Below are 13,075 nucleotides of genomic sequence, written 5' to 3' on the forward strand. Positions count from 1 at the left end.
GCTTCACATCTGTGAGCATCACCTAGATGCAATGAGTGCTAAGTGTTCCATTCGTTCTCATGAGACATTGGTTATTCTGAATTACAATTCATAAACTATAACGAATGTTTAATAAGGCACAACACTTGTTGAAGGTTTTGCAAATGGGATTACAAGAAAAGTGAGCTTAACCTTGAAGGGAACCTAAAGGTTAAGCGTGCTTGAGATGGAGTGGTACTAGGATGGATGGCCTCCTAGGAAGTCTTAGTGTTTCACCTTTGTAAGCATATCACATAGATGCAATGAGCATTAAGTGTTCCTAAACAAAAGCTTAAACACAACTCGTCAAACAATAATCAAAGGGTCACGACCTTTGAAGGAAACATCACTTCCCCTCCCCCACAAACGGGTACAAATAGGATGAAAATGGCATAACGGGCATACAATTGGCATTTTTAATATATAGTCAGCAATTGATAGTTTACACCATCAGCTATCCTTGTTATGATAAATTGATGTTGTTGTAGTTGTATTAAACAAACAAGATGAAAGCTCCTTATATAGATTTACAAAGATAGTGTTTCTAAAAGAAACAATTGTGAACTAAAGATAGAAATAAAAAATACTAAATAAACTAAAGACTAAGATGACCATTAAAGAAACATTATAATATTCTAATAGCTTCCCTTAATGGTCATTGTCCAACTGATTTCTTTTGGTCACAAATTCTTCAAAACATTTTATTGTTGTTGAGACCCTCCTTGGATCTACAAAACATAAATGACCAAGAAGCCAAGATTCATCCATAAAAGAACAGAGAAGGCTGTCCCCTTCTTCAGAATGCTTTTCTACAAGATACAAGAGCCTACCACTGACTTTGCCACCGAGATGAGTCTGCCACGAACCCTCCCAGAATCAACAAAACATCCAACCTAATGTTGGATAACGGAGCTTCTCTTCCTTGGAGACAGAGACAAACACCAAGAATAGCTAAAAAATGGCCAACCCCTCCAACCTTTGCAAATGAGCATGAAGGCCCAAAAGAGACTGCAAAAAGCCATGATTTTTTAGGAGAAAAATCAACAAAAACCTTGGAGATAGGGACAAACACTGAGAACAGCTAAAAAACCCCTCCAAACTTTGCAAATGAACATGAAGCCCCAAAAGAGACTGCAAAAAGCCATGATTTTTTAGGAAAAAAAAATGACAAAAATCCAAGACAATTTTTGAGGTGAAATATTGATCAAAACCCAATATGATTTTTGAGATGACAAATCAATCTAAACCAAAGAGAATCAAGCGACACAAATAATAGAATACAAAACTTCATTTTCTAAGAAAAACGGTAAAACCCAATAGATAATTTTAAATTTTTTAGGAAAAAATTAAAAACCCACCAAGGAATCCCACACAACTTTGCGAATTATAGAATCACAAATTTTTTTTGAGGGAAAAAATATGAAAACCCATCAGAAAATTTTTCAAGGGAAAAAATTATGAAAACCCATCAAAAAACATTTCAAGGGAAAAATTATGAAAACCCATCAAAAAATTTTAAGTAGAAAAAAATGAAAACCCATCATAAAGTTTTTAAGGGAAAAATTTATAAAAACCCATCATAATTTTTTTAAGAGAAAAAATTATGAAAACTCATCATAAATTTTTTAAGGGAACAATATTTGAAAACCCAACAAAAGTTTTTAAGGGTGGCAAAACATGAGACTTCGCATGGTAAACCAGCAACATGCAAGAACATGCAACCCTAAAAAATCAGAGACTTTTGCTTCGCCAGATCAAAACCAGGGTTGCGATTTCCAAGAAAAAACCTCAAAGATGAACTACAAAAGTTTCATAAAATACCTCTAATGATTTTATTTCTAAAAATTGAAAAGAAAATTTCTAGAAAAACTTCCAAATCAAGAGAGGCTCTTTTTCTTAAAAAATCTGCCAAATTTTATGAAATCCCATCGACCTGCTCTAATACCATGTTATGATAAACCGATGTTGTTGTAATTGTATTTAACCAAGGAGATGAAAGCTCCTTATATAGATTTACAAAGACAATGTTTCTAAAAGAATCAATCATGAACTAAGGACGGAAATAGAAACTACTAAATAAACTAAGGACTAATTAAGATGACCATTAAAGAAACATTATAATATTCTAATAACCCTTTAGTTCAGGGCAAACTCAAGTTCAGTTAGCAATATAATAGATATAAAGTTTCCAATTAAGAGAAGAGGGTTGTGCACAGCAAAGGTATCCAATAGTCAATGAAAGCCTGAATTATAAGCACACGATGTTGACAGAAGTATAGCCAACAAGGAAAAGTCAGAATTCTATAGTAGCATCGATCAGATAGAGAAAAGGAGAATGTAACTTCTGAACCAAAGGTAGATTATAAAGGTATGTCATTTGATATTAAACATTTTATGCCTGTGTAGCATTAAACTAATGTGTTTCTGATTTGTGTATATGCCATTTTACATGTTCTTCTGATCATATATGCCTGGGTATTACTAAAATGTACAGACAAATATGAAATAGTATATGATATAAATATATGAATATGATATATACAAGTCTCTCCAGAAATATACAATTTATTATACTGATCACAAACTGATTCTAGGACTAGAATTATGTCATATAAATAAAACAGACGCCTTAACCAATTAACCAGGACTAGAATATATATTAATATATTTAATAAATCTGTAATGATTAGCCATGTAAGAACATGTGACTTAGAACATGATGTGTTATTACCCCACAAGATGGTTAAGTCCTATGGTAGAATGGACAGTGTTACATCACACAAAGGCACTGGGTAAGGCTTGCGGTGGAATTGGCATAGACTACATCTAAGTTACCAGTACTCCCCTATTTTCCTTCAGATTCTGGTACGGTACGTATCAGAATCATAATCGTTCAAAAAACCTTGTGGAATCAAGTTGGGTTCCGTTTTTAAAATCCTAAAACATATGTGCCTTTTGCAACCTGAGTCCGGTCGTTTTTTTTATTTTGACATGGCAATTTGACTTCGAATCTGGGTGCTGACCTTAGTCACAGGATTCGTCGAACATTATGTATGAAATTCGAAGTTCGGCAAATTCTGATAAAGTTCTAAAAAATCGTTCAAATTCGTATGGAATAAAGATTGTCTATTTCTCTTCGGAAATCACAAAAAATACATTGCACATTGCTTTGATAAAGTATCCACGGCAGGAAATGGAAACAGAAGGAAGATTCAGGAGCTAGAAACAGTGATCGAAAAATATAGGGTATCGTTTAAGAAGAGTTTCACCAAAAGATACTTCAGCACATTTCAAGCAGTAGAGAGAACCCTGGTCGAAATGAAATCCTCATAAAAAAAATTACATTGCCCGCTCAAAAACATTTTCTTTAACGCGCGAAAAGTTTTACTTCGACGCACCACAGAAACCTATTTACAAATTACCAACAACGGAACTGCAAGTCCGTTCAAAATTAGAGATCTCTTTTTTATAAACTTTATCAAATTATTTATACATTAATTTATAAAAATAAAATTAAAAATTTAAATGTATTTATGTTTATTATTATGTATTCAAATTTAATAATATAGTTTTAGTTTTGATATTGTAATTTATTAAGTGAAAATATTTATTTTTATACTAATTGTGGATTAAGATATTTTTATTTTATTTTAATAAATGAAATTAACTTTTTAGTTTTGTAACTTTTGTTTCTACTTTTCAAGTTGTACAAATGCATATGTATATATATATTTATGATTTTTATATGTTATTTGTATAGACGTAACCAAACCCCCTTTCCAAAAAGTTGCCGTACCCACGTATCCGTATCCATGCCCGTACCCATACTGGTAACTTAGGGCTACATCATACAATGGCAATAGATAAGACCTACGGTGGAATGGACGTGGGTCACATCATACAAGGGCACTATTTGTAAAGGATAGTCCATATGGGTGTTTAACGCTATAAGTGGGCTTCTTTCATGTGCATTATATATTGCTACTTAATCTCTAGACTAGGGTTGTGTATACCTTTTTATTAACAATATACTTAGTTTATATACATATAAACATTTGTCTCTTATTTGGTGATTGCAGGACCTAAATGAGGATTTACCTTGTTAAAAGGCATTTTAAGTGCTTTACTTTATCTTTGGCCATGTTACAATTCTTATTTTAATGGAATTTGTGATTCTAGAGCAAAAATTAGGGCAATCCAGAAAGGGGAATTATGGTCTAAAAGTGAGAAAAGTCTCAACACAAGCAAAAAATTTCATGCAAATTCAAAGTATATTTTTTTTAAAAATCAATCGTACATACATGTGTTAATGCAATTTTTGTTGTTTCTACCATCATACCATTGTATTTACTTTTTACATCACAACAATGTAGGAGACTAACTATAGAATAAATATATCATGTTTACATAAATTGATGGTTGTGTCATGCATATTAGAAGCTACAATAGATGTGACATTTTCAATAATTTGTTACACAGCTTTTGTGCCAAAATGATTTTAGAACATTTATATTCTTGAATTATTTAGTAGGTGCAAGTGCTTGTAAATTACCTCATCTGGCTTTCGGCTTGTCTCACGGACCTCAGAAACAATAACATCTGTGTCAATGTTACGATTCACTTCTGGAATTCCCTTGATACCAACAAGACAATGTTCTTTACTATGATTCAACCAGTGGCCAGTTCTTCCGGTTCTAATGATTCTCTGAAGTTGATTTGTCTTTACCCAAATGAGCTCTTCAACGCGGCGATAACCCCATAGCTCAAGACTTGATCATCAATATCAAAATAGAGGATCAAACCATTTAGGCCTTTCACACAGACAAATGAACTGCAACAGCATACATGCTTCTAGTTCTCTTTTTCTTAAAATTTCAGGACTCAAAAACAACCAATTCACATTAACTAGCATGCATGAGATAACAAAGTTTCAGTTAACAGAAGAGAGGGAGATACCACTCTCGCCCAAGTTCCATTGCACGTCCAGTGACCCAGAGGAAAATAAGACCATCAGTCTGCAAGCTAGGCACATTCAAATTCCTCATTTCATCATCAGCCATTGTACCATATGGTAACTCCATGTGAATATCCCATGGTGGATCTGCCATAATAACTCCAAACTGGCCCAAAATATCCATTCTGAAATTGCGTATGTCACAGTTGATCCACTGTGATTCCCCAAGTTCAACTTCTGAACAATATTCTGCACGTAATGGTTTTTGTGGTTGAACACTAGTAATACCAATCATAATGCCTGCATCTGGAGTTGGATCCAGCTCATAGTGCACATACTTGCATGTCTACGATCATGCAAACAGGTGTCAAAGATCTAAAATAGTCAAAATTATGTCACTACATCTACAATATAGATATAATCAAATTAACGTAACAAAATCACTTACCTTCATGTGTCGACAAGTGTCTAGAAATGAGCAATCACCCAAACTACTATCAGTGTGTAAGGCAATAATCCGCCTGAAGTGAACCTGTGGAAACAAGGCACAATGTATACATTAGTGTATGATGGATCATTTAGTATGATCGGAAACGCCGAAGCAAATAAATTGTTCATGAGTGATACAAGATTCCAATATATGGATAAGTGTATCTGTAAACATAATTGAATCCAGAAACACACGGCTATTTACACTAGACAAGCCTTTCATATGCATGAGTGATACAAGATTCCAATCTATGGATAAGTGTATCTGTAAACAACCTTCTCACATGCAACAATGGAGCACCTTTGTCTTCTACAGTCTTCCTTTGTTAAAGCCTTGCAGTACTCCTTCAGCTGTGTGCCTCCTTTAGATTTGAACTGTAAAACAAAAGACCCGGATGTACAAAGACAGTACGAAGCAATGAGCAAATGTATCAATACGGAAAGAAAATCTTGAAAATGCAAATACAATGCCATTTTTTACATCTAGCTTCTCTTTCATTCACTGGTACAAGGAGAAAGAGAAGCTTACCTTCGCAGCAAGGGCAGTTTCTCTTGCAGTTGGACGGTGAATAAGATCATAAAGTTCTTCATCAGTTTTTGATTTTTGCATCTCCCTGAATGACTTCTTGTTAAGCAATGCTTCAATATCCTTCATGTCAGCTTCCTCTGTCCTCTGTTTTGATGATGTGAGAGGGACTAAACCAGGTGATTGTGCCATGGGTGGCCTCTGAATAGGAGGAAGACCACTAAATTCTATCCCTTGTGCAGGCATTACAACAGGTCCACGCAATCCCATCATACCCATGGGTCTAGGTCCACCTCTTGACCCCATCATTGCCATGGGATTGCCCCCTGGACACATTGGTGGTCCTGCAACTGGCATGCCAGGAAGACCTTGTGGGTGAGGTTCCCCGGATCCCAGCCACATATCTGGCCTTGGAATGCCTGGACTCATACCAGACTTTACTCTTCTTAAATCAACTCCTCCAGAAGTTCCAGGTGCTGGAACAACACCCATGATATTTGCAACATCAATTCTTCTAGTACTTAGTAGCCGTGGTGCTTCAGGGAATTCCTTTGCCAGGCGGTTTTGATCAACTCCCAAAATCATTATTCTATTTTTACCACCAACTGCAAAATCTTCCAACTCTACTCCAGTATTTTCATTTGTGAATGCTTTCAAAGCTTTTTCCACGGCTGCAATAGCCCCAAATTCTCCGCCCAGTTTAATCAGGCTCTTTTTCTCAGCAGGAGTGCAATATTCATTTTCCAATTTCCTGAGGATTGCAGCAGAGTCAAGGGGCACGAATGGTGTGCGCTCAAGTAAGATTGCAGCAACCATGACTTTAGCAATATTAAGAGCTCTAGGATGCAAAGCATTGCCTTCATCGTCTCCTCGGAGTGAATCTCCTCCCTTCTCACCATCAGTTCTATCATCCAACCTAAGCAGCCAAGATCTAATGTCTGCTTCATCACTACCCCTAACAAGATCCGCTTTTGAGAAACCATATCTGTCATCAGAATGAGACAAACCACCAACTGTAAATAACGCTTTAGCACTAGATGAATCCCCTGAGTTTGAGCCAGAACCTCCATAATGGCGCTTGCGTGACCTTGCCCTCTTATTTTGATCTTCTCCCTTAAAGGCAGAAATTACCTTTAGAGAAAGGTCCAAAGTACTTGCAAGATTAGGTACAAGATTATTGAGTTCATAGACAAGCTCATCCAGAACAGCACACCTATTTTCAATGCGCTTTATCAACTTTGGGATTCTCTCCTTCAGAGAGATCAGTTCCTCATTTCCTTCAATTTGCATGTCTGCTTACACCATCACAGCCTGCTTACAAACAAAATACTGGCATATCAGACCAAGGTAAGCTTAATATAAATAAAATGACTAAATGAGAACAAAATCCAAAGGAAAATAGCATAGTTTATTTTAGTTTAATGTAGATATGACTGTCATTTGCGGCCATGAATTTGACGAGACTGAATAGAGTACATGTTCCAAAAAGCACACAATGGGAGCACCTAGTGCATCTTCTACAGAGACAAAAACCGAGATAGAAAAAAAAGCAACCAATAGAGAACAAATCTAAAGAGGAAATGCTTTAAAAGTCAAAGTCGAGGCATGGAATCACTTTCCAAAAATTCAAAGTCGGGCTGAGGTTTGCAATAGGCCTCACTTCAGATGAAATCACACTGCAGAAAATGTAAGGGCAGCATGTCATTCGAATTGTCAATCCAATTTAAGAAGGTAACCTTCAAGAACAAACGGAATCATGTCAAAAACTAGATTTGTAATAATAACAAACTCTTGCTCCTATTTAAGGAAGAACAGATTTGAGTTACTTGTTCTCAGGCTTGACATTAAAAACGAAGACATTCTCCATAACCAATATAAAATGCTATGAAACAAGATAAAAAGGACCTACAATATTTAAGAGATTCTGATTATTAATGGAAAAATTCCGCTCACCCTAAATTTTAAGCTATATCGTCCCGAAGTAACGGCCTAGACACCGATAACAGTAGGATATTTGATGTTTGACTCATAACCTGCAATAAGTCTATGCAGTAAGAGTCCATTTCAATGCAAGGGAGAGCTGCTCCTAGTTTTCCTTTAAGATATAGCCCATCACACCTCTGACATACTGATCCAGGAAACCGAGAAAATCAGTTTTTCCACTAATTTTATGAGAAACAATTTTATTTGCAAAAGTGTTTCCACTGACATTAAAGAAAGAAATAAATCTGGAAGTTTGTGGCACCAAGTTTATTATCGAGGGAGCTTTTCTGGGCTGAATGGCAACAAATTTGTAAATATGTTTTTAATTCGGGGAGTACAACCATCTAGGCCATGAGCAGATAGTAAAGTTCAAATTTATCACTGGACTTGGTTACGTGTCCAACATTCAAGTTCACTCTGAGATTGTTCACAAGGCCAAAATTAAGGTTTACCACTGAGATTATTCGCGAGGCCCGAATTCCAGTTTACCCCGAGCTTTCTCAGCAGACAAAAAATTGAAGAGTAGAAAAGTTTGAACAATATTTAAGGTAAATGGAAAAAATTTAATTGTCTTTGACAAGAGGTGTCTCCTCGGTAAAGCCCTAAAAACCACATTCACCCTTAAAATTTTAAAAGCAGATGTCCTTAAAATTCCAGTTCTAGATATAATTCATCAGAACTTTTCCCAGCAGCGGTATTCCTCCACGGGACGATTGCATAGGTCTGCAACCTTCATTGCAATGCATTTGTTCACCCGCTAGAGATTCTCTATTCAAATTGAAGGAATATGTAGCCCATCTCCCAAGAAACGCCGACGGTTGGAACTTGCACCAAATCTGGTCACGTCCTCAATTGAATTCAGTTACCAAGCCACACTACATTCAAACATATCGCAAAAATAAGAAATAAAAACCATAACATACCTTCTGAAAACATGCATTCGATTTGAATTCATATAAAATTTAAGCCGCGAACACTATTTTGAGGCCGGAGAAAAAAATAAAGGGGCGCTTGCGCCAGAGTTCCTGCCTTTGAAAACTGTAGTGTTATAGTAGCAAGCTAACTTTAAATAGCAAATTAAAATTAAAGAATATGAAGAAGATTTACCATGCATTTATTATAACAAAGATATTTATTGACTATATTCAATTAGAATGATATATTTAATTACAAGGTGGCAGTTTTTCAGATGCAAGATATTTGTTGACATGTATACAACAAACCCTTTTTTTAAAATGATATATTTAATTACAAGATGAATATTCAGGAACATAAAAATTGCATGTAGCACAGAGCTATGGGATTGGTTATAGGGGAATGAACATAAAAACTGTTAATCTGAAGCAATTATATGCAACATTCTTTGTTGGATAGTTTCTATATTCTTGACGCTGATGCTTATGTTGGCCAGAAAAAGTGTTGGTGTTCATGAATGGTACGGGTACTGTTGTTGTGTTCATGAAGTGTTGCAATCATTAATAAATGGACTCCACATGATAATCAAGACTTGTTAATTTCAAAGTGAAAGATGTTGATGCTTATGTTGGCTGGAAACATCATAAGCTAAACCTGTACTGACAAATAACCAACCTACAATGAATAGAGAAGGTATAGTAATGCTATGGACTCCACATGATAATCAAGACTTTTTAATTTCAAAGTGACAGATTTGCATAGTTCTCTAGAGCAGTTTTCAGCCAATTAATCAAGAAAACATATGCATCTTCAGCTGCAATCACAAAAACCAAAAGCACAATTCAATAAATAGTTATTTTTCTCTTATAAGCATTTTCCAGTTTGTATGTATGGTGAACTTATCCATGATTTACACAAACTTTTGTTCATGCTCCAGCTTGTGGAAAATATTTTCTTTTCAGCTAAATAACATTACATGATAATCAAGACTTTTTAATTTGAAAGTGACAAATTTGCATAATTCTCTACAACAGTTTTCAGCCAATTAATCAAAGAAGACATGCATCTTCAGCTGCAATGTCCTTGTATGTTATCATTTTCTACAGGCTCATAAAATGTGGAATAAAGTTTCCAAAGCTGTTGTTACATAACTTGTTCTATATAGCATAGTTCTTTCAAGTCTTGGTTTGTTGTGGAGCTCATGTAAATCAACAATGCAAGTGTCCAACAAGAGGACTGAATGCAACACACATTGCTTTGCTAAAAAGTTAATTAAAACCAAAAAGTTAAATAGTATATACAGAACATACACAGACTTGACCTAGTATATGAATAAATAACAAAAGTGATATAAAACAATAAATAAACAGTCATTTGCTGTTCAAAATTTACAACCACAAAAGCACACCCAACAAACAGCATTACTTCAACTAAAGGCAAATAAAACATATATACAAGCTTACTGATAATTTAAACACATGCTAAACCTTGAATAGACAAGACAAATACCAGTCATTTACCTCTTTAGTTGAAAGATCATGTTCTTTCACATTTGATGGAATATTAACCAGAAAGAGCGTATTTTTTGGTTGAGATTCTAAAGCCCTAAGTTTCTTCTCCTGAAATTGGAAAAATGCATTTAAAAGCAAAGCATCATGCAAGATTCTCATTTAATGAAAAAGATGACTCAAATAGGTTTCTAATAAAAGTTAGCAATACCTTGTACTCTAAACCACACTACTCGCAAAGGCTTGTCAAATCTTCCTTATTAATTTCCCGTAATTGAAAACGCTGAACAATATTCTTAAGGCTTGTCAATTCAATAAGCAATAATAGTTTTAGGCAAGAGCCTAACATAGAGGTAAATTGTAAGCTTCTTATCTGGTAGACCTTAGGTTTGAGTGTTGAAATATACTTGTTCTGTTATCTCCTTCAGTATGTGGATTTGATGAAGTGTTAGTATAAGAAAAGCGGACTGTTGCTGGTGATTTCAAGAATAATCTGTTGACTTATGAAAAAAAAGCAACTCAGTAAGCATGATTAGAAACATGGTCTTGACACCTAAAAAAGTATAACTGTTTATGATGTTTGAAAGAAATGTGCTAAACAAAGATTTAAAAAAAATTACCATTCAAGTCTACATTGCAAATGGTAGTCATGTTTTTACTCGGTAACCTTAAGAACTCTACTAGTGGCATTGGGATATGAGGTCTGTTATTCATGCTGTAGAAGACTAATAAATGGAGTGTGGGAGGCAAGATATGTGCAAGACGCATTGTGTTTATTTAATAGATTAAGAGGCAGCTAAAATATTGCTTGGTTGCATCAAATACATAAATATGACTTAGACAGGCAATCAATATGGACATTTACATTTTTGAATTGAAGAAAACAATATCAGTTAAGTTAAATGGCAGTTAAAATCAAGCTAAAATAATTAACATTGGTGCAGTTAAAATCATTTGTACTGAAGATTAAACATAGAATCTAGCTCAACTGAAACATGCCATATTGAAGTTAATATTTATATTATGCATGGTATAATTTTTACATATAACGTAAGAGGTATGCATGAACAACATTTACTATGTGCTATTTTTCTTGAATGTTGCTAGTGGCTGTTCAAAATGACATAGGCAACATATATTTACTAGTGACTATTCAAAATAGAAAAGATAACATATATGTTTTATAACAGATTTGATACGATTGTTATTTGAAACCAAAACTTTGTAATAGCTGCAATATGAGAAAAGTATTCGATGTAGTTGGAGCCCTATACAATTATGCAATTGTATGAGTCAAGTGAGTGCTACATAAGGAAATTAATTTAATATGAAATCAAAAGAAACGAAAAGCATTGTTAATGTGTATACCTTAGTAAAGACATTGTGTGGCCTAATGTTCAAGTGCAATAACATCAGTTATCTAATTGCATTGATTCAGATTGAACTTTCCTCTTAGCTGAAAGTCCCGGAACATAAATATAGTAGCTGGTTTGTCAGCAACATATGTTTCATATGTCATGTTTTGTAAGGAAGGCCAGATTTGAGCTCAGCAATATTCTTCTCTACAAAGCAGTGGATAGTTTGATTGTTGTTGTTAGTAATGATTGCTTTAACATGCAGGCAATATATGTAGTTGACTTCCTCTTTACATTTGGCACAATATGCTTTGTTGTCATTTAGTGCGGTGTAGCAATTAAATCTGTAGTCGCATTTAGGACAAAATGCATGAAATGGATTTGAATATGCATTTGCAGGTGTCAACAGCCCAACAACCTATAAAAAAGTTCAAGAATATTAGCAAAACTTTGGATCTTATTGTAGGAAATGATAAGTACAAGGTAGTCAAAATGGTTACCTCAAATGTGGTGTGCATAAGTGCATGGAGTGCTTTCAATGTTCTTTTGTCGTTTAGGCTGCAAATATATGTTGATGGAGTTGTACAAAGAGCGTGCTTCTGATCTTGCTTTTTTGTAATGTTTTTAAAAAGGAAGATTGGAATTTCATCTTTTTGTAACTGTTCTTCCATTTGATAAAAGAGTTGAGAGAAAGATGGATGCATGTAGAGCTATGTTGAAATTATAATAATGAGTATTTTGTAAAAATGAATCAAAATTGTAAAAAAAAATGTCTTGAAAAGAATGAAAACAGAATGAAGAAGCTTACTGGTGCTTTATCCATATCTGTATGGCCATCTTTGATATCAATGATATGTTGTGTTCCTTTTGTGTTTGTTGCTATAGCAAGGGCACCTATTGTTCCATAAGCATATTCTTTTGTACTAGATGTAAGCTGTTTTATGGTTGTGCCTGGGATGAAATTGTATTCATTTTGAAGTGGTAGAATACTGTCAATTTCACTAGAATCCTTTAAAAGTAAGATGTAATCAGAATCTTCGCGGTCGAAATCTGATTTTGGTGCAATCTCAAATTCTTTTATTGCTTTTGCAGTCCCTAGTATTATCTTATGCTCAAACTTGTGTAGTAGATGGCTACCAACAGTTAGTGTGATTGTCATTTCGCCCTTATAATCTATCAAATCAGCTCGTAAGACTTCACGCATTCCTATGCCTTTGTCAAGGATAACTTTGTAGGTCACAAGTATAGTGCCTTGAAAAGTGTTGCCAACTTTTCTAGCATTTAAATCTTTAATTGTTACTGGTCTTTCAAAAGTTAGTTTTGGCCT

The 13,075-nt window shown here is 34.7% G+C and overlaps 1 protein-coding gene across 4 annotated transcripts in view; it reads right to left on the reverse strand.

Annotated features, from left to right (window-relative positions):
- Positions 1-9,012, reverse strand: part of LOC149568196 (N(6)-adenosine-methyltransferase MT-A70-like) — a 35,982-nt gene extending 26,970 nt beyond the window's left edge. Inside the window, exons 1-7 of one of the 4 annotated variants that reach the window (XM_089821201.1) lie at positions 7,941-8,841; positions 7,603-7,663; positions 5,991-7,298; positions 5,738-5,836; positions 5,421-5,504; positions 4,975-5,318; positions 4,571-4,787 (exon numbers count right to left, since the gene is read on the reverse strand). In XM_089821201.1, the coding sequence (XP_089677327.1) occupies positions 4,571-4,787; positions 4,975-5,318; positions 5,421-5,504; positions 5,738-5,836; positions 5,991-7,277 (2,031 nt within the window). In that variant the 5' untranslated portion in view covers positions 7,278-7,298; positions 7,603-7,663; positions 7,941-8,841. Of the gene's footprint in view, positions 1-4,570; positions 4,788-4,974; positions 5,319-5,420; positions 5,505-5,737; positions 5,837-5,990; positions 7,299-7,602; positions 7,724-7,940; positions 8,842-8,893 lie in introns of those variants that run through there. The other 3 variants (XM_089821200.1, XM_089821199.1, XM_089821198.1) reach the window with 3 other exon arrangements.
- Between the last annotated feature and the right edge of the window lie 4,063 nt (positions 9,013-13,075).

The sequence above is a fragment of the Cupressus sempervirens genome, chromosome 3 (assembly GCF_028749045.1).
Source record: "Cupressus sempervirens isolate cs-2001-9-10 chromosome 3, ASM2874904v1, whole genome shotgun sequence".
Lineage (NCBI taxonomy): Eukaryota > Viridiplantae > Streptophyta > Pinopsida > Cupressales > Cupressaceae > Cupressus > Cupressus sempervirens.